Source organism: Quercus suber, unplaced genomic scaffold (genome assembly GCF_002906115.3).
Source record: "Quercus suber isolate HL8 unplaced genomic scaffold, Cork oak 2.0 scaffold_50, whole genome shotgun sequence".
In the NCBI taxonomy this organism is placed as follows: domain Eukaryota; kingdom Viridiplantae; phylum Streptophyta; class Magnoliopsida; order Fagales; family Fagaceae; genus Quercus; species Quercus suber.
Genome location: NW_027069515.1, coordinates 1,904,594 through 1,923,271, shown reverse-complemented (window position 1 = coordinate 1,923,271; position 18,678 = coordinate 1,904,594). Strand labels below are relative to the sequence as shown.

The 18,678-nt window shown below is 33.9% G+C and overlaps 1 protein-coding gene across 1 annotated transcript; it reads right to left on the bottom strand.

The window, feature by feature from the left end:
- Positions 1-10,123: 10,123 nt before the first annotated feature.
- Positions 10,124-10,897, bottom strand: LOC112030003 (stress-induced protein KIN2). Its single transcript, XM_024062686.2, has 3 exons — positions 10,749-10,897; positions 10,592-10,660; positions 10,124-10,387 (listed from the first exon to the last, which is right to left on the bottom strand). Exons 1-3 carry the CDS (start codon positions 10,800-10,802, stop codon positions 10,313-10,315), a joined length of 198 nt encoding a protein of 65 aa, XP_023918454.2. The 5' UTR covers positions 10,803-10,897; the 3' UTR covers positions 10,124-10,312.
- Between the last annotated feature and the right edge of the window lie 7,781 nt (positions 10,898-18,678).

Genomic DNA, 18,678 nt, shown 5'->3' with positions numbered 1-18,678 from the left:
CTAACATGAGTCCCTATCCTTAAGTTAGATTAATTAAGTGGTCAACGTCATACTGGGTATAATTTGTGGACTTAAGCAAATGATTGAATTCACACACACACACACACACTAAATAGTCTCCGGTATGGTATTTATAAATTTGGTCACTCTCAGCCCCTTCCCTCATTTGTAATAGTTATCTCATGTCTTTGGCATATGCATTATCTCTTACACACCACCTACCCTACCCCAACCCCCCCACCACCAGAATGAAAGAAAGCCTGAACAGTACTAATAACATCAGGTTTAGCAATATCCCAGAAGTGTTGGAAAAAGAAAGCAGGAATTCCATCTGGGCCAGGGGCTTTGTGGGATCCTAATTGGAACACAGTGTCCTCTATTTCTTTTTCAGAAATAGGGATATTCAAACAGCTGATTTGTTGATCAGATAAGGTAGAAATTGGTAGACCCTGAACCTCCTAGACAATATCATTTACACTTCTATTTGAGGTGCCCTCATAGTTCCTTTTAAAATGATTAGCAAAAATAGATTTCACTTCCTCAAAATTATCAGTAAGGTTACCTTGCTCATCCTTATCTGAAGAATTCTACACTTGCCTCTTCTTTGTTTAATGACAGTTTGTAAATACTTGGTGTTCCTATCCCCTTGCAAAATCCACTTGTATCTAGCTTTTTGGGCCCACATTAATTCTTCCTTATATAGAAGCTCTTCCATCTCTTCCCTAGCCAGTCTTCCTTCCTAATGTCCTCAGTAGTATTGATGGCATTTTGTATCTATTGCAACTGATTTTGCTTCCTCTAGATTTCAGTTTCCACTTTCCCAAACACCTTTTTATTCCAATCCACAGCTACTCTCCTCACATTATTAAGCTTAGTTTTGAATTGCATAGCTCTGGACCTTTGTGTATGGATGTCCAAGCCTTACTGATCATTTCCTTGCAGCCAGGATGAGTGATCCACATATGTTCCAATCTAAATGGTCTTCTCCTAAAAGGTGTTTGCTGCTCTAAGTCCAAAAGATGGGGCCATGGTCAGATCTTATAATGGGGATATTTTTAAGAGAGTACAAAGGGTATTTATTGATCAATTCAACACTAGCAAAAGCTCTATTAAGCCGTTCCATCACAAACCCCTCATCTTCTCTATTGTTCATCCAAGTCTATTGTTACCCCAGAAGCACTCAAGTTACATAAATTAAGCTCCATCAACACCTATTGGAACACCTCAGCACAACAAGGTTGCACTCTTTAAAAGATAATTTATCTTCCTTGGTCAGAACCTGATTAAAGTCCCTAATGTAAAGGCAAACAGGATGAGAAATTTTTTTAAAATATCACAATTGCTGCCAAACCTCTCCTCTTTTGGCAAGTTATAGATGACCATATATAAAGGTAATTGAAAGGGGACTACCCTTGTTGTCTACCAGGTTAGCATGAATAAAGTTAGGGGTTGTATGAATCACCGTAAGATTTACATTTGGAAGCCACATAAGGAGCAATCCACCATTAAGAACGCACCCCCCCCNNNCCCCCCCCCCCCCCCCCCCCCCCCCCCCCCCCCCCCGGCTCCACATTTTTGTCTTTTTTGATACCATTCAAGGGAGAACATTAGTTACAAAAAGCTGGATTAAACCAGGTAATGTTCACAGGCAGAACAATTGCCTTCTTAGCTACATACCTGATAGCATTAACCACTATAGGAGGCACACAAAACACATTGCAGTTCAGACCTTGAAACTTAAGGGAATTCAGATCAGCCAATCTGACAGAATCAAGCCAATCAGTTGCCTTTTCCTTCTTTAAGACTTGGACTGCAGTCCTACTATTAGTCAAAAACAAAAGATGATGAAACCATGATCTCTAGCTGTGATACCAGCAGAAACCATAGCTTCAAACAAGGCTCCCATGGATGATTTTGCCAATGTACTAGCTGCACCAAAAAAGACACATACTCCCTCTATATTACCGGCATTATAGGCAAAAGCTCGTCTTTGATTTCTTCGACCCTTGGCACTAGCAATCTTGATAATTAGGTCCCATGGTCCTGCTGGACATTGTTGATGGTCTACTGATATTCGTGACATTGAGGGTGTTGTTGCTACAGCACTAAGGTCCTGGGCAGAATTGGAGAAAATGCTTCTGTATCTGCAAGATAAAGATTGTGCCATTAGAATAACCTTTAGGGGATTAGGACAAATTCCTTGGTGGATCACCTTGTTCCTATAGGTCCAAAGAGACCACTATGTAGTGAAAATAGCCTAAAGATAAGCCGTCAAAATATCATCCTTCCCTTTGAGATTAAATAATATAGATTTTAACCACTGCTGGACAGATAAAGTACTAATATCAGAAGTGTGAATGGATAGAGTTGAACCATGCCAGATGGCCTAGCAAAGGGACACAACAGGAAGAGGTGAGTTGAAGACTCCTCTTCTGCATTACACATAGGGCATAAGCCATATGTATTGATGCCTCTGGTTTTAAGGCAAGCTGGTTGGCAGGCTGTCGTTAAAAAGCTTCCACACAAAGGTAATAATTTTCAAAGGAACCTGCACCTTCCATAAACTATTCCAAACTCTTCTCTGATCTTGCTCAAAATGAGATGAACCTTCCCCCTCCTTTAACAATAGCTCATAAGCAAATTTAACCTAGTACTCCCCATTCTTAGCATGCTTCCACAGAAGTTTGTCTTGAACATCTTGCAATTTGGGATTCACAAGATTTTTAAAGCTTGTTGTGGGGGTAAGTACTTCTAATTAAGTCCACCTTCCAAGACTTGGTATTATGATCAATCAAGTCCCCACTGTACCTGTAGGAAGCCTCGGGTTGGACAAATCTAGAGTAGGTGTATGAAACCAATCAGGGTGATTAAGAAGGATGTTATATCCATTTCCTATGCACCAGATGCCCTCTCTCAGAACTTTACTCCCATGATTTCTAATATTCCTCCAATACCATGAATGATGTGGCTTAGCTGAATGTTCTTGGATTAAGCAAGTAGTATGATATTTAGCTTTGTAGGTTCTTGCCAACAGAGAATTAGGATATTGAATGATTCTCCAATATTGCTTAGCCAGCATAGCTTGGTTCAGAAGATGAAACTTCTTGAACCCAAGGCCTCCATAGCGTCTTGGATGGCAAATCTTATCCCAATTGAGCATGTGGAGCTTCCTTTCTCCAGGATCATGTCCCCATCAGAATGCTCTAACAATGGAGTCCATTTTGGTAAAAACATACTCAGGCACCTTAAAGCAAGAGAAGATGTATAAGGGTAGAGACTGCAGAACAGATTTAATAAGGGTAGTCTTTCCTGCCTGAGATAACAACCTTGCTTTCCAACCTTGCAGTTAGAATTGAGTTTGTCAATAAGAAATTGAAAATCAGAAATTCTATTTCCTCGCAACTTAAATTGATTCCTAAGTATTTGCTAGGACATTGCACTAGATTAACTTGAATTTCCCGAGCAATAGCTTCCTGAGTTTCCTTTGGCATGTTTGGGGAGCAATAAAGGTCAGATTTCACCAAATTGATTTTTTTCCTCTAGATATTAGAATACCAGTCCAAGATGCATTGCAGATTTCTTAAAGAGTGATTATCATTCCTAAAAAATAGCAAGGAATCATCAGTAAAAAGCAAATGAGTAAAGTAAAGACCCCTTCTACCCACCTTTACCCCTTGAATTCTCCTTGTGCTTTCAGCCTGTATTAAAGATTTTAAAAGAATATTAGCACATAGCAAAAAAAGATATGGGATAAGGGATCTCCCTGTCTCAAACCTTGGGAAGGAACAAAGGTAGATGTTAAATTCCCATTCACCAAGAGAGTGTATCTGACAGAGGTGACGCATTCCATAATCCAATGTACCCATTTAGCGTCAAATTTCATGACTATAAGCACTGCCTTCAAAAAATTTCAATCCACTCTATCGTATGCCTTACTCATATCTATCTTCAAAACTCCAAAACTATATTTTCTACCTTTCTTCTTTCTAAGGGTATGCATAATCTCATGGGCTAGGAGGATATTATCCGAAATATTTCTACCTTGGATAAAAGCATTTTGATAAGGGGATATAATGGAATCCATGAAGGGTTTCAATCTATTAACTAGAATATTTGAAATGACTTTGTAGAGCACATTGCAAAGGCTAATAGGTCTGAAATGGGACACCTCTTGAGGAAAATTGATTTTGGGGATAAGGGTAATCAAAGTTTGATTAAAAGACCTCCCTAAGGAACCAGAATGAAAGAAAGCCTGAACAGTACTAATAACATCAGGTTTAGCAATATCCCAGAAGTGTTGGAAAAAGAAAGCAGGAATTCCATCTGGGCCAGGGGCTTTGTGGGATCCTAATTGGAACACAGTGTCCTCTATTTCTTTTTCAGAAATAGGGATATTCAAACAGCTGATTTGTTGATCAGATAAGGTAGAAATTGGTAGACCCTTGACACCCCCCCGCGCACCCCCAGCTCCACATAATTGTACTTTTTGTTGTTGCTGTTGCTTTTGCCTTACACCTGTGATTGAGTATTGTTGTTGATCATATTGTACTTAGCTATAAACATAAAACATTAAAGAATGAGTAATGTTATAGACATAATAATTTTCACATTAATTGAGTTCGAAAATTTTTGCTAATTCTCATTTGGGGCAATCACTGACATTGCTTTTTTTATGTACTAATAACAACTTGTCATATTGATAATTGTGAAATTTATTGTGAAATTATTTGTGACTCTAAACTTATTGTTAAATTGAGCTTAACATTAAGATGACGGTTGTGGAAGGTTATCTTCATTTCTTGTTTTTTGGTTTATAGTGTGATTTATGAGACTATATATGGAGAGTGGTGTGAAGAAAGACAAGACTAAAGAGACCTGCTAGGATGCATAGTAGAATAAAAATCATTTATCCTATTTTTGTGTGTTCCACTTTATGCTTCACCAGTTATGATATGCAATATGTTAATTTTTTTTTTTCCATTTTAAAATTTGATTATTTTTATAAGAAAAGTAAAAATAATACATAGTAAGTTATGATTGGTGAAGTATATACTATAAAAGTATAACAAAAAAAGTGGCATAGATGATTCATATTCTATACACTACCCCATCCCATTTTCTTAGGATTGGTTAGAAAATCCAACTTTTTAAGGAATATCCTAAGAAAAGGTACAAGTTTTCCTATTAAAAAAAGTACAAGTTTTGAAAATTATCCTCCTTAATTTTAACCTTAGTGAAAGACTGGTATTGAGTTTTTAAATAAAGTGAGGAGTATGTTAATTAGGAAATTTACTTATTGATCTCTCAAAGAGGACTTCATTTTGGGACATTCCAAAATGTAATAGAGGCCAAACAATTTAGGATGGAATGAATAGTATTTGTGTACTTTAGAGTAGAATTATGATGCATTTATAGGTGTCTAAATTTGTCTTTTACATGTGTGTATATATATATATATATTTTATAATAAAAAATTTGGACCGAATCATGCACTTGAAATTCAGCATTATTATTCTTCATAAAAGTGTATTTGTTGTGAAAGTAATTTTAGTGGACAAAAAAGTAATTTTAGTAATGAGTTCAAATTATAACCAGTAACAACTTAGTACGTAGGATTCGTTATGAAAGTGTTGTGAAAATGTTGTGAATGTAGCTCTTTTCAAATTATGATAATTATTAAATAGGCATTTATTATAATTGTGATTATATATATAATGATATATTCTACCATTTAAATAAATATATGAAATGTTATGATTGTAATGTAGGGTTTAAATGTATAATAGGATTTAAATTTATTTAAAAAATATGTTAGAATTGTGATATGCAAAATTGTAATGCCTCTACTGTGGCTACAATAATGCTCCCAAGTGCAGGATTATCGTGAAGTGAAAACTTGGTAATTTGATGAGTCCAAGATCAAATCCTTAGGGAAGGGAATTTATTACCAATCCAAAAGATAAAATAAAAGTAAAGTTATAAAATTTATATAAGAGAAATTATGTTTTGTTTGTTGAATTAAATTGAGAGAAACAACAGTATTTTAAACTACTACGGTTTAGGGATTCATACACAACACATCTATTGATAGTTCTAACATTTTGATTTTACAACTCAACTGAATTTCATAAAAAAGATGATTTTCGTTGGATGATTTTTTAACAAGGAAACAAGAGTTAATTTTCTAACGGTAGTTCTATTAATTTAATCGATTTTAGGTTAGACAAAACTAATGATTTAATTCACATAGAGTCCTACGCGTTTAATGATTTTAGTTCTATTAATTCTATCTTTTATTTTTTTTTTAATGTAAATATAATATTTGATAATTATAAAAATTACTGTACTTTATTTATTTTTGGATTGTGTTTGTAGACGAAACTAATGGACCATATCACATGCAAATATGTCTTTAAGATAGAATTGCAAACAGGCTCTTAGCTAGCATAATTACATCTTCTCATCTCAATTTAAAATCTAACTCACGTTTATTACTGAACTTCTCCTTCACACACACGCAAACCCAGTAGATTGGTGACCCATGACCCATGCCGAACCTCCACCATGACCATTGGACCATCGAACCCATGACTCATGCCCATCAAACCACAATCACTGACCATTGAACTGTCACCGCCACCACCCATGACCATCAGACCATTAGACCACGACCAAACCCATCAGACCACGACCCTTACCATCGGACCATGCCAAACCACATGACAAAGAAGAGAGAAGAGGGAAGAGAGAAATGAGATAGGAAAGAGAGATGGAAATGGAAATAGATCCGTTAGTGAATAAAAAACTATTTGTTTTTTTACAATCTAGCTACAGTGAGCTGTTATTGATAACAATTCATTGTAGCTTAGTGCCAAATCTTTTAAGATTTAGCATGTTTGATGGAAGTGGATTTTTATCATTTGAGGTGCTAAAAAAGCTAAAAAAAATATCATTTAGCATTTTTAGCACCTTTAATGAGAATGCTCTAAGACAAATGCCAATCTCAAACTGTTTTCTAGAAAAATCAATTTTTGCTTTTGTTGTATTTCACTATTTTTTTGTGGTGTCAATGATTTTGAAAAGAGGAAGGGGGACTTTTGACACGATGTGTGGGTCATTGTGTATTTTGCTTTTGTGATTTCTATGTTTTACTTTATATTTTTCATATATATATATTAACACTTTGTATTTTTGATGAATGCAAAATACATTATATTTTTAATTAATAAAACTTATAAAAATAGAAAATACTGTAAATAACACATGCACCTACAATTTTGCATAATATTCTTATAAAATAATTATATTACATTCGCGTGGTTTGAGACTGGTATATTTGGTTGGATACATCAGTTAAGAAGAAGTATGTATTACTCTAAATTTGCTAGTTCTGACAGCTCTGATAGTTGATTTGTTACAGTAGGTTTACTCTTTTCATTTTCTTTTGAAAAAAAAAAAAAAAAAAAAACAGGTTCATTATATTTTTAATTATATAAACCTTATAAAAAGAAAAATGCAAAAACAGCACAAAATATAATAGAACATGGTATAGTAGTTAAGTATGTTTCTTAATTCTAGTTACAGCCAGGATTTTTCATTTCATGGGACTCACCAGGTTTGGTGCTTGAAGTGCCTGTAATTGAGGTCCATTGGACCTATCACCATGATGTAACACACACACACACTTGTACTGTTGTCAGCAGATGTAGTATAGGATATGCTCTTTATCATGCATCCATTTTGCGTCACATATTTGTGATTGCATAGCTGATGTATACTGTGACTACATTATGATTTATGCACATAAATTTCATTATGGATCTGGCATTTGGTGATGGGTTTTCACTTCTGTGTTATTTGCTTTTAATATTTTAACTACAGTCTGTGCAATATGCAAAAGTTCTGATCATAATCCCACTAACTGGCCCACTGTTTTCGCCTCCAGTCAATGTGACTTCAATGGCAAGGGTTGCTGTGAGAGCTGCAATGGATCCAGCATGCCCGCTTGGTATTGTTGACGTATATGGTATAATACAGTATAGACAAAAAGTCAGCATAGCTTTGTTAGGTATTTTGTAATCTTTCCTTAAGCATAAGCATAAGACAAAGTGAACTTACTACCCATATCTCTAGTAATAACATTAATAAATCATGATCCTCCGATCAATCATTTCATCAGATAGACGTCATGAAGCAATTAACGATGTCGATCACATGGCTTTTATTTTTTATCACTTGCATTTTCTGTTTTTTATATACTATTTGTGACATTTTAAAAACTATTTGATTTCTGGATATGTAAATAATGAACATACTATTCTCACTACAAACTTACTAAGACAATTCCTTGTTAGTGAAACTGAGTTCCTGAAGACTGCTCCTTTGTAGTTGTTTCAATGCCGCAGGTCCATACAAAGAATGCAAAGCATAATTTGTAGATTTGATTCGCAAAGCTGAAGGTCACCAAAATGTCTGATTCCAGACAAATGAAGTGAGAATCTATACACTGGGAAGACCATGAATGTTTTATCGATATGAAATAAATATTGGGTAGAATCAACTTAAATAATCTGTGATTTAAAATAAAAGGATGAAATAGGCGGTGATTTTGATCGTTAGATTGGGAAGAACAAGGGCATTGGTAGCAGAGAGTATTAGAATACATAGAGGATTGTCACCCCTTAGTTTTTAACCAATGACAGGCCCAGATGATATTGCAGGAATCGTGTTCCAAGGCCTTATTCTATGGAGATTTCTTTTCTTCTCTCTCTATTTTTTAATTTTTACAATCCAACAAACGATTTATACAAGTGCATAAGTATTTCTTATGAGTGCATCAGAATGCCCAACATGCTAAGTGAATTCCAGTTTTTTCAGTGATAGGCTTTTGCTTGAACAGAAAAGTATCTTTCCCTTGTTATATCTTGTACTATTAGACCATTGGAAATTATCTTAGTTCACAGAGTATCAGCCCTAATTATCCTGCAAGCTGTTTTGCTGCAATTTTGATTTATCTTAGTTTTCAGAATGTTTGAGATGTTGAAATATTTTAATTCTTAAATGATTTTGAGCAAATAATTATTCTGTTAAAACATTTGAGCAAAAGTACAAAAGGTGGGGCTTCAATGAGCATTCGCAATTAAAATTGATTTTTGTACCTGAATGATATCATGTAGGCCTTCAAAATGTACTGACAATAATTTTTGTGCAGTGGTATCGTTTTATTCGATGGACTTATTTAGTAGCTTGAAGTCATTGTTCTTTTATTCATAGAGATAGCAAATAATTATCAAATGCAAGTTTGCACTTCTTCTGGCACTATTTCATCAAAATAAACTTTTCCTAGATAGTTCTCAACAAGGAGATTCTGGAATACCACATTGGAGTGGATGGTGTAGTTCAAGATACTTGCAGTTAAATCTAAAACGAATAGGTGATGGATAATATTATAAGAAAGGTAGCTCTCAAGTTCTAAGGCTGTGTAGCTCAAGATACTTCATTAATATCAATCTATTTTCCTCCTCTCTGGATTGTGTGGAATCTATTTCAAAGGAAATTTGTGTACAAATTAGAATTTTCATTTGAAGAATTCTTGGGTTTTTGTAGCTGCATCTTAGAATCATTATCTGATTATTGCATCCACAGGCTGTTTCAGAGGGTTGTTACTGATATATCTAAAGTTGGCGGCTAAAGTCCAGGAATTTTATAGAATTTTTGGAAGCATTATAACTCACTTTCGTAGAAATATATTGGGTATGCCTTGATTTAAAGGGAAATTAGATGCAGAAAATGTGGGAATGGTGGCAGGCTCCAAAATGTGGTGAACACACAACTTCACTGGTTTCTAATTACAAGACATGTTTAATAGAAGCATTGTGATTTACTGATTTTGATCCAAAATAATTTTAGATGTTGAAGCATTGCAATTAATTGTACTTAAGAGGCTGCCAAAAATTTGATACGAAATACCCTGGATTCCATAGCTGCATGAATTAAGTAAACTTTTTGCTCATCTATTGAATTATATGCTGTGGATTGCATTGTTAATGTATATTTTTATAGCAGTAGACTTGTATTTTGAATTGTATCTATAGATATTAAGAAAACTTGTGCACGATCTTCGAATTCATGGAGAAATAATCTATAAAAGAGCTCCCTTGTTAATTCAGAAAACAAATTCAACCAGCTCTATGAGAGCAAGATCAAAAGAAACTACAAAGTAGAAGAAAACAAAAATTCATTACTCAAACGTTAAAAAAGCACAAATATTTTTTGGGGAGGTCTTGCATGATGAACTCCAATAATATTAGTTTCACTTGTTTCCTCCAACTGCATTCTTAACAGCATCACAAGCCCCTTGTGCCTTAGCCTTCACCTGCTGACCAGCCTGCAAGTTGCAACAGAATTCCATTTGTAAGCAAATTAACAAAGATTTGGGGACTAAAATTGTGTCTCAAAGTGACAAGTCCTTGGGATCAACTAAACTAGTTTGATATGAAAACATTTTTCCTGATACTTGAGATGAGAAGCATTTTGTTATGTTCATTTGTAATTGTAAACTTGTAGTAAAAAGTAAAAAACTTGGTTGAACCTCTTGGCAAGATTCCTTGGTAGATAGGGCAGCATTGCTCGCCTTGTCTGCCATGTTGCTTGCCTTTTCCTAAACCAAAACAAAAATAACACATTATAATAAATGCATGCAATGTAGAGTTTCAGTTGATATAAAAATAATAGGGATAAGAAGCCACCTGAGTTTGGCCCTTGACCTGGCCAGCTTGGTAACTCGCATTCTGGGTGTCCATAATTCACTTTCTGATTGGAACTTAAACACGTAAAAAGAGTAATTCAGGCTCTAAAATTCAGCTTTGTTGGGTGATGCAACAAACAAATGTGCGGCCAAATTTATAGACCTTCAAACTGATCCACTACTTGACACGTTTTGTTTTCTCATAATATGTTCATAACATGTGTCGTTATATGATTGAAGTTTGGCATTTTTAAATTGGCCTTATGACCAGGTTCTTCTTTTTATGACACTTGGTTCAATTCCAAGTTGGTTACGATTTTAGAGGGATATGGACTTGTCTTTCACAGTTATTTTGGTCAGAGGAAAACTACATGTCATTGTGTATGTGTATGGCATTGAATCAGTCTAATATTTTTTAATATAAAAAACAATAGAGGATGAGAATTTAATTCAGTCTTCCTTCTATAGAGCCACGTCCGATTCGTCCTCCCCACCTTTTTTTGAAAATGTCTAGTGCACATCGCTTATGCACATATAGTACACACTTTTCAAAAACAAGAAAAATCGTGATTTCAACTTTTAAGTCATGATTTAAACTTTGAAATCATTCAAGTCACAATTTTTTTTTTATTTTTTTTTTTATGAAAGTGTGTATACTATGTGTGCAAGTGAGTGTTTGTTTCTTCTTTCTGGTCTGTTGTATTGCTGTTTCTTATCTGAAATTATCTGTTTCCCATATCAAAGAAATAAAAAATAAAAAAAGTGATTTTGTCGTAATAATCACTCTCCACCTTTTTTTTTTTTATCCCCCTCCAGCTACGGTTCTTTCGTTCTTCTTCCAGCACTTTTGATGTGATTTCATGCTAATGACATGTTGATAAATTAACTGTGACATTTATGGTTTAGATCTTATCAATTGGGCTTGATATGTGCCCATCCAATTGGGCTTAGCCTTCGGCTGAGACTGCCTGAGAAAGTAGAGGCAAAAGAAAAGAAAAATTTTGTTTTTCAATTTGGATTATACAATGTCTTTTTTTTTTGTGTGTGTGTGTGTGTGGTATTATTGCAACGTTTAGATAATTAAAATCATAATAAGAAAATACTATTGGCATGGGGCAGTTGTAGGGGTGGCAAAATTTGACACGATCCGCGACTTCGACACAACACGATACGAAATTAGCAGATTATGAGTTGAAGCATAAACATATTAGTTGTTGTGATTTATTTTCTTTGACATATTGTGATTGATTATTTGTGATATTGGGATATGCTTTAGTTTTGAATGATTATTTGTGATACAATTACTCGTTAGTTCTGAATTTTATATTAAAAATATTTATTTGTTTGTTTTTTCATAATTTTTTTTTCATTTTGATAAAATCTGATAAACAGGTCGACACGACTGACCCGTTTAATAAATGGGTCGTGTTAGGGTTGAGGAATCTTGACTCGTTTAATAAACATGTCGGGTTAGTGTTGACTTATGTAGTCGAATACTCATAACTTGACACAACACAAACCCAACACACAAACACGAATTGCCACCCCTAGGCAGCTGGAAGTGCCTACCAGCCAAACCACATGATTGCTANTTTGTGAACAAAGAGGATGCAAATCTATTGATTTTGATTGGTGTGCGTTGGGTTCAAATTTCTGGGTTCAAAATTATGGGTTCGATTTCTGGGTTAGGTTTTTAGTTTCAATTTCAGATTATCGATTTGTTGATGTGATTATTGTTTGATTTGAGTTTTGAATTTTAGTGTGTTTGGTTGTAAAGAAAATACAAGAAAGACAAAGAAAAGAAAATAAAACAAGTTCTTCCAAAGAACATGTAAAATCATGTTCTGGAAAGATCACAAAGAACATGAACATGTTCTTCCAAAAAATTAACGAAAAGAAAAGTATGTAAATTTGGTTTGTTGTTTCTCATTTTCTATTTTTAATTTTTTTTTTTGTTTTTAATTTTCTTTTCTTTAGTTAAAATTAATAAATTAATTTTTTTTTAATTTAGGTGCTAACGTGACATTTTTTAATGTCAAATAATATTTTTTATTATTATTTTAATGGCCACGTCATCTTCCGTTTGCCACCTGTGCAATTTCCGTTTCTAATGTAACGGCAGGGACAAAAACGAGACGCGTTTTCCAGGATAGGGATTAAAATCGGTAAAAAAAAATTTAGGAACCAAAATGGAAATCGCGTGAAAATATAGGGACGAAAATGTGCTTTTCGCCTAGAATAAATTATACGTGTCATTGTTTACACATCATCTTATGATAGATTATACTTGTCATCTTATGATAAATTATACATGTCATTTATCTACAAGTCATCCTAGGATAGATTATACGTGTCATGCATAGTTTACATGTCATCTTATGATAGATTATACATGTCATTCATTTGCATGTACCCTTGGGGAGATTATACATGTCATACATCCACATGTCATCTTATGATAGACTCATTTCCTTTTATTGAACATGCACATGCACATGTACATACACATACACATACATAATATCTATTCTTTTGAAATCAAATGCCTAATATTTTAGTTGTTATTTAAATTGTGATATTTAAGATTAAATTTGAAATGGGGTATTATTCTTTTGTATAGGCATTGTGGGGTACCTAACACATTCTCCACACATAACTAGACTTCCGAATATTTGATTTATGGTTCGAACATTCTTTTATTTTCTAGTTTTAGCTTAAGAGCCCTTAGGGTTTTCTTAGATAATTTAGGAAATAAAGTTGATTAGACTTAGGTGACCCAATCACACCTTAGACTTCCAATGGTTGGTGACAACTCCTAAAAATAAATATAATTAAGGAAATTCACTCGCACAAACCTCACACTATTGTTGTACACATGTCACACACTTTTTGCATTTTATGCCATCAATTTCATAAATGTCATATAAGCTTCAAAAAAAATACAAATTTTGTGTACCACATATTGTTTCCACTTTATAACACTAATCACAAATTGTCATGTATTCTTTTTTACTTTTCTTATAAAATAACTAAAGTTTAAAGTGAGAAAAAATAAAATACATAACATATCATAATTAGTGGAACTCAAAAAATTGTATGAATATTCGTTTTAGAAGCCTCACAATTGTATACACCATTATTCACTATTTGTACCGATTTTTATGTTTCACTTTATATTCCACTAATTACAACTTACCATGTATTCTTTTCAATTTCCTTATAAAATAACTAAAGTTTAAAATGAAAAAAAAAAATCAAACTAATGATTTATAATTAATGGAACACATAAAATGGTACTAACGATATTCACTTTGGAAGCTTCACATTGCAAATGCCATTATCCACTATCTAATTTTGAGTAATACTACAGACACAAACTATTCTACAAACATTTTACAAGCTGCTGACATGGCACACTCCACCTCAGCTTTTTAAAAACTAAAATACCACGTTAAAAATTAACAAAGTAAATTAAAAAAATAAAAAAGAAACAGAATCCCAAATCACGTTTGCAACAAAACCCTCTCCCTCTCCCCCTCTGCGCCTCCCTCTCTACCCCAGCAATACCGTACGGCTCTACATCTCCTCTGCCTCTTCGGTCTCACATTCAAGCTAAAGAAATCTGCTTCCTCTTGTAGAGCATAAAATAATCCAATAAAATTTTGTTATATGGGATTGCAACACCTTAGTCAAGCATAAAATAATCCCATAAAATTTAAAAATTCTGTCATATAAACTTTAAAAATTTTATCATATAAAATTCTGTCATAGAACAAATAAGAGGCTCTCAAAAATAAGAGCCATCAACATCAGTAAGTTGTTTCTCAAAAAAAAAAAAAAAAAAACATCAGTAAGTCCCTAGTTCAAATAATGGGACAACAAATAATGCCTTCTCCGAATTTTCCAACAGCATCTTTCCATTGTAATCATATCATATATATATAACTTCCTTTGTTTCTATAGAATGAATACGTTTCGAATAGCAGAATGTTGGCCTGTTTGACTGTGAATGGTTTTTTTATCTAAAGCATTGCATGTCTTTCCTATCTAAAGTAGTTGAGGAATTACCATAAGTAGAAAAATTAGAAGCATCAGATACCGAAGTGGGAGCATCATTCTCATCAGTTTTGATTGCAACACCGTTCTCAGCCATGGTTTCGACAGGTTCCGACGGCTTCTGCAACGATTCCGGCGAGAGGTGTGGCTACGGCGTTAGTCGGCAAGAGGAAGCAAATTTCTTTAGCTTGAATGTGAGACTGAAGAGGCAGAGGAGATGCAGAGCCGTACGATACTGCTGAGGCAAAGAGGGAGGCGCAGAGAGGGAGAGGGAGAGGGTTTTGTTGCAAACGTGATTTGGGTTTCCGTTTCTTTGTTATTTTTTTAATCTACTTTGTTAATTTCTGACGTGGTATTTTAGTTTTTAAAAAGCTGAGGTGGAGTGTGCCATGTCAGCAGTTTGTAAAATATTTGTAGAATAGTTTGTGTCTGTAGCATTACTCATCTAATTTTTTGTTGAGTTTAAATTATATTCTATTTTTAAATCCTCCATTAAATTCTTGCAAGGTCATATTTTATTTAAATGGTATAACTGATAGTTAGTGAAACAAAGAACTTGTATTTGAGATGAATACAAATCTTTATATCCCACTTTTTATGTTCCACTTTATATTCTACCAATTACAACTTGTCATATATTTATTTGACTTTCCCTATTAAATAACCAATGCTTAAAATAGGAGAAAAATTATACTCATGACATACCATGATTAATGGAACATAAAATGAGACAAGTGAGACAAATTACTTGTATTCAGGATAAATATAAATCATTTGTCTCACTTTTTGTGTTCTACTTTATACTCTATCAATCACAATTTCTCGTGTATTTTTTTGACTTTCCTTATTGAATAACTAAAGTTTAAAATGGAAAAAAAAAATAAATAAATAAATAAATCAAACTCATGACACAACATGATTGATGTGACTTGCATTATTTTCAAATTCATGTCATATAAAATGTGTTAAGGTATAGATCTAAAAAATGGTTAATAAGAATTTGCTACCAAAACAGTTTGTAAAAATATTATAAAAAAGTTTGTGAATATAGAATTATTCTTAAAAGAATCAATGATATTATTAAATGAAAACAAAATGTAATTGTATTGAACAAAATTGCAAAAATTAGTACACACACACATACATATATATATATATATATATATAATAATTTTTTTTTTTATAAAAAATCTAGGGGGCCAATCTAGGGGTGCCATTGCCCCCTAGTCCAAGGGTGGTTCCGTCTATGGTGATAAGTTAAGATAAGAATCAGTAAAAGCTTATCAATTCAATTGTTACTAGAAATGTTATAATTTTTTTTTTTTTTTGGTGTATATTTTAATAAAAAATTTAAATTACATAATTATAATATTGTTTTATATAAATGAAGAAAATGTTATTAAAAATTTAAAATTACTTTTTTCAAATATACCATAATCGGTTGACTAATTTGAACATATTCAAGAATATTAAAATAAAAAAATGCACACCCTCGTTCCATGGAACACTTGTAACATGTTACATTAAGTTTAGAATTGTAGCATTTTTTTTTCTTTCCAAATATAACTATATAAGTATAATGTCTATATTATTGAAACTTGAATTTTAAGGTAATCTTTTTCTTTAAAAAAAAATTAAAGCTAATATTTTGAATATTTATCATTTTTATTGCTTTTTAGGGCATAATCTCTAATTTCTAATGTCTATTTTATTTATATTTTTTAGGCCAAAACTAAAGAATTAGGCCCAAATAGAATAAAATTCATACTTTCCAACCCAAAAATTAAGGGGGAAAAAAAAAGAATTTTAACTTGAGCCAAAAACTGAAAAGGACCATTTAATTCGAAATGGACCTAAGTGGACCGAAATGGAACTAAGTGAATGGATTGGACCGAATGAGAATGAAATGGACTGAAGTGGACCGGATGACCGAAATGGACTGAATGGACCAAAATAGTTCGAAGCGGACCAAAATTCTATCCTAACATAGCTCAAAAAGAGCACAGTAACAATAAATATTATTTAAATTTGTAAGACATTGTAAAATTTGTACTAACTACATTATCACTAAAAAATAAATATGGATTTGTTTATTATGTTGTTGATGTGAAACTAACTAATCATGTCGAATTTTTTAGTCAGTAAACGATATTGTTTAAATGTTTTCGTTTATTATTAAAAATTTAAGTGAAAACACTCATAAGATGCATTATTTTAAAGATATTATTGTTTTATTAGTATTAATTTTAAAAAAAAAATGCTTAAATGACTTCATGTACTTATAGATTTAGAAAAAAATAATTAAATTAAATCATTTAGTTTTTTACTAATAGATCTTTTAATTTATATGAAGAAAATTATACCAAAATGGACTATAAAGACCGAAGTAGACCAAAATGCTAAGCTAATATGGCTTAACAGAAGCATAATAATAATAAATATTACGATTCAACTTTTAGATATATAGTTGTAAGGACTCAATTTGGATTGACCCTGAGTGATGGGTTTTCAGCCCAATAAGCCCAGACAATAAATTTATAGAGAGTGGGCTAAGAGGTTTAGGTGCTGGCCGTCGATCACCATGCATCAACTTTTCTATAAAAACTGCTAAGGGTTTCTTTATAAGCGGGGGAATACTCCTCGGCCTGTGGCCGAGGAGGCCTGATGGTTCTCTCCTTCTTGCTTTTTTTCTTCCCCCCCTTCTTTTACTTTACTAACTTTTCTTTTATAGTTTTCATCTTCCTATCCTCTCTTTCCATCTGTTGGTCATCTATTTGCCTTCTTTCCTGGCCGTCCGTCCCATCAGAGGCCTTATCAGTACTCAAGTGGTTCACTCTGATCAACGTTATCCTGCCAAGGGGTTACCTCCCCATTAATGCGGCCTGGGGAGTTTGTTGAATGCATTAAATGTGAGAATGACAGCTTACTCTGGGGTTAGTCTCTCCCGAAAATCTCCCTCGTCAGGCCGAGGATGAGGTGGTCCTTGGCGTGTATTGGGAAAAGAGGCTTTCCCCAATTCAGCCTAACAACAAAAAATGACCTATGCACCTCGGCCTGGGCCTTGGGCTGGTTTCATGATGGGCCGAAGTTATCAGAGTCATAGGCCCCACAATAGCCCCTCAAAACCCTGCTGCAAGTTCCCTGGGACGGGGAGGAGGGTTTTGATACTTGCGGGTCCCTGGACGAATTGTTCCACTTTGGTTTATACTGATGCTGGCGGCCTTCTGACTGCCCAATGCGCGTTTTTAGCGTTTCGAGACTTAATGGGCGCCCACATTAAATTTTGGCGGCACCACGTTTCCCACTTTCAACGGCATGATCTTTTGCTTTTATGAGCAAGCGGTTACATTTGGGGAACCTAAGGGGGAGTATAAATACCTGTTTGAACCCGAGGGTTTCACCATTTTCGCGCTGACAATTATTGACGCATATAATTTGAATCTGGCTCAACTTGCACACCATTTGAAGAGTACCGTCATATTTCTGTAAGTCTTCTTTTCCTAGTGATCCCAAATTTTCTCGATTTCACTCTTCTTTTTCTCGTTTAGAACCTTTAGTTGTCTTTGGGGAATGGGTAAGTTTAAGAAGTTGGTCGAGTCCGATGAGATGATGAACAAATTCAGGGTTAACTATGGAATACCCAATAATGTGAATTTGAAGTATTGTGAAGAGGGAGAATGGTACCTTAGGAGGAGGGAAGGTGAAGTTGTGATTCCGATAGTTGCTTTCGTAGAAGGAGGTATGAGAATCCCTATGAGGCCGGTAACCCTTAATTACCTTAGGCATTTTCGCCTGGCCCCTACTCAGTGTGCCGTGAATGTATTTAGGATATTAGGGTGTGTAGATACCCTGAATGAGAAAATGGGGCTGAGACT

What these genes read in the sequence shown, in the direction of transcription:
- LOC112030003 (XM_024062686.2), bottom strand. Translation starts at nt 10,802, where the DNA reads ATGGACACCCAGAATGCGAGTTACCAAGCTGGCCAGGTCAAGGGCCAA. An exon ending in AGGTCAAGGGCCAAACTCAG is followed by an intron (nt 10,661 to 10,748) that starts GTGGCTTCTTAT and finishes GTTTTGGTTTAG; the next exon opens with GAAAAGGCAAGCAACATGGC. An exon ending in CCAAGGAATCTTGCCAAGAG is followed by an intron (nt 10,388 to 10,591) that starts GTTCAACCAAGT and finishes TGCAACTTGCAG; the next exon opens with GCTGGTCAGCAGGTGAAGGC.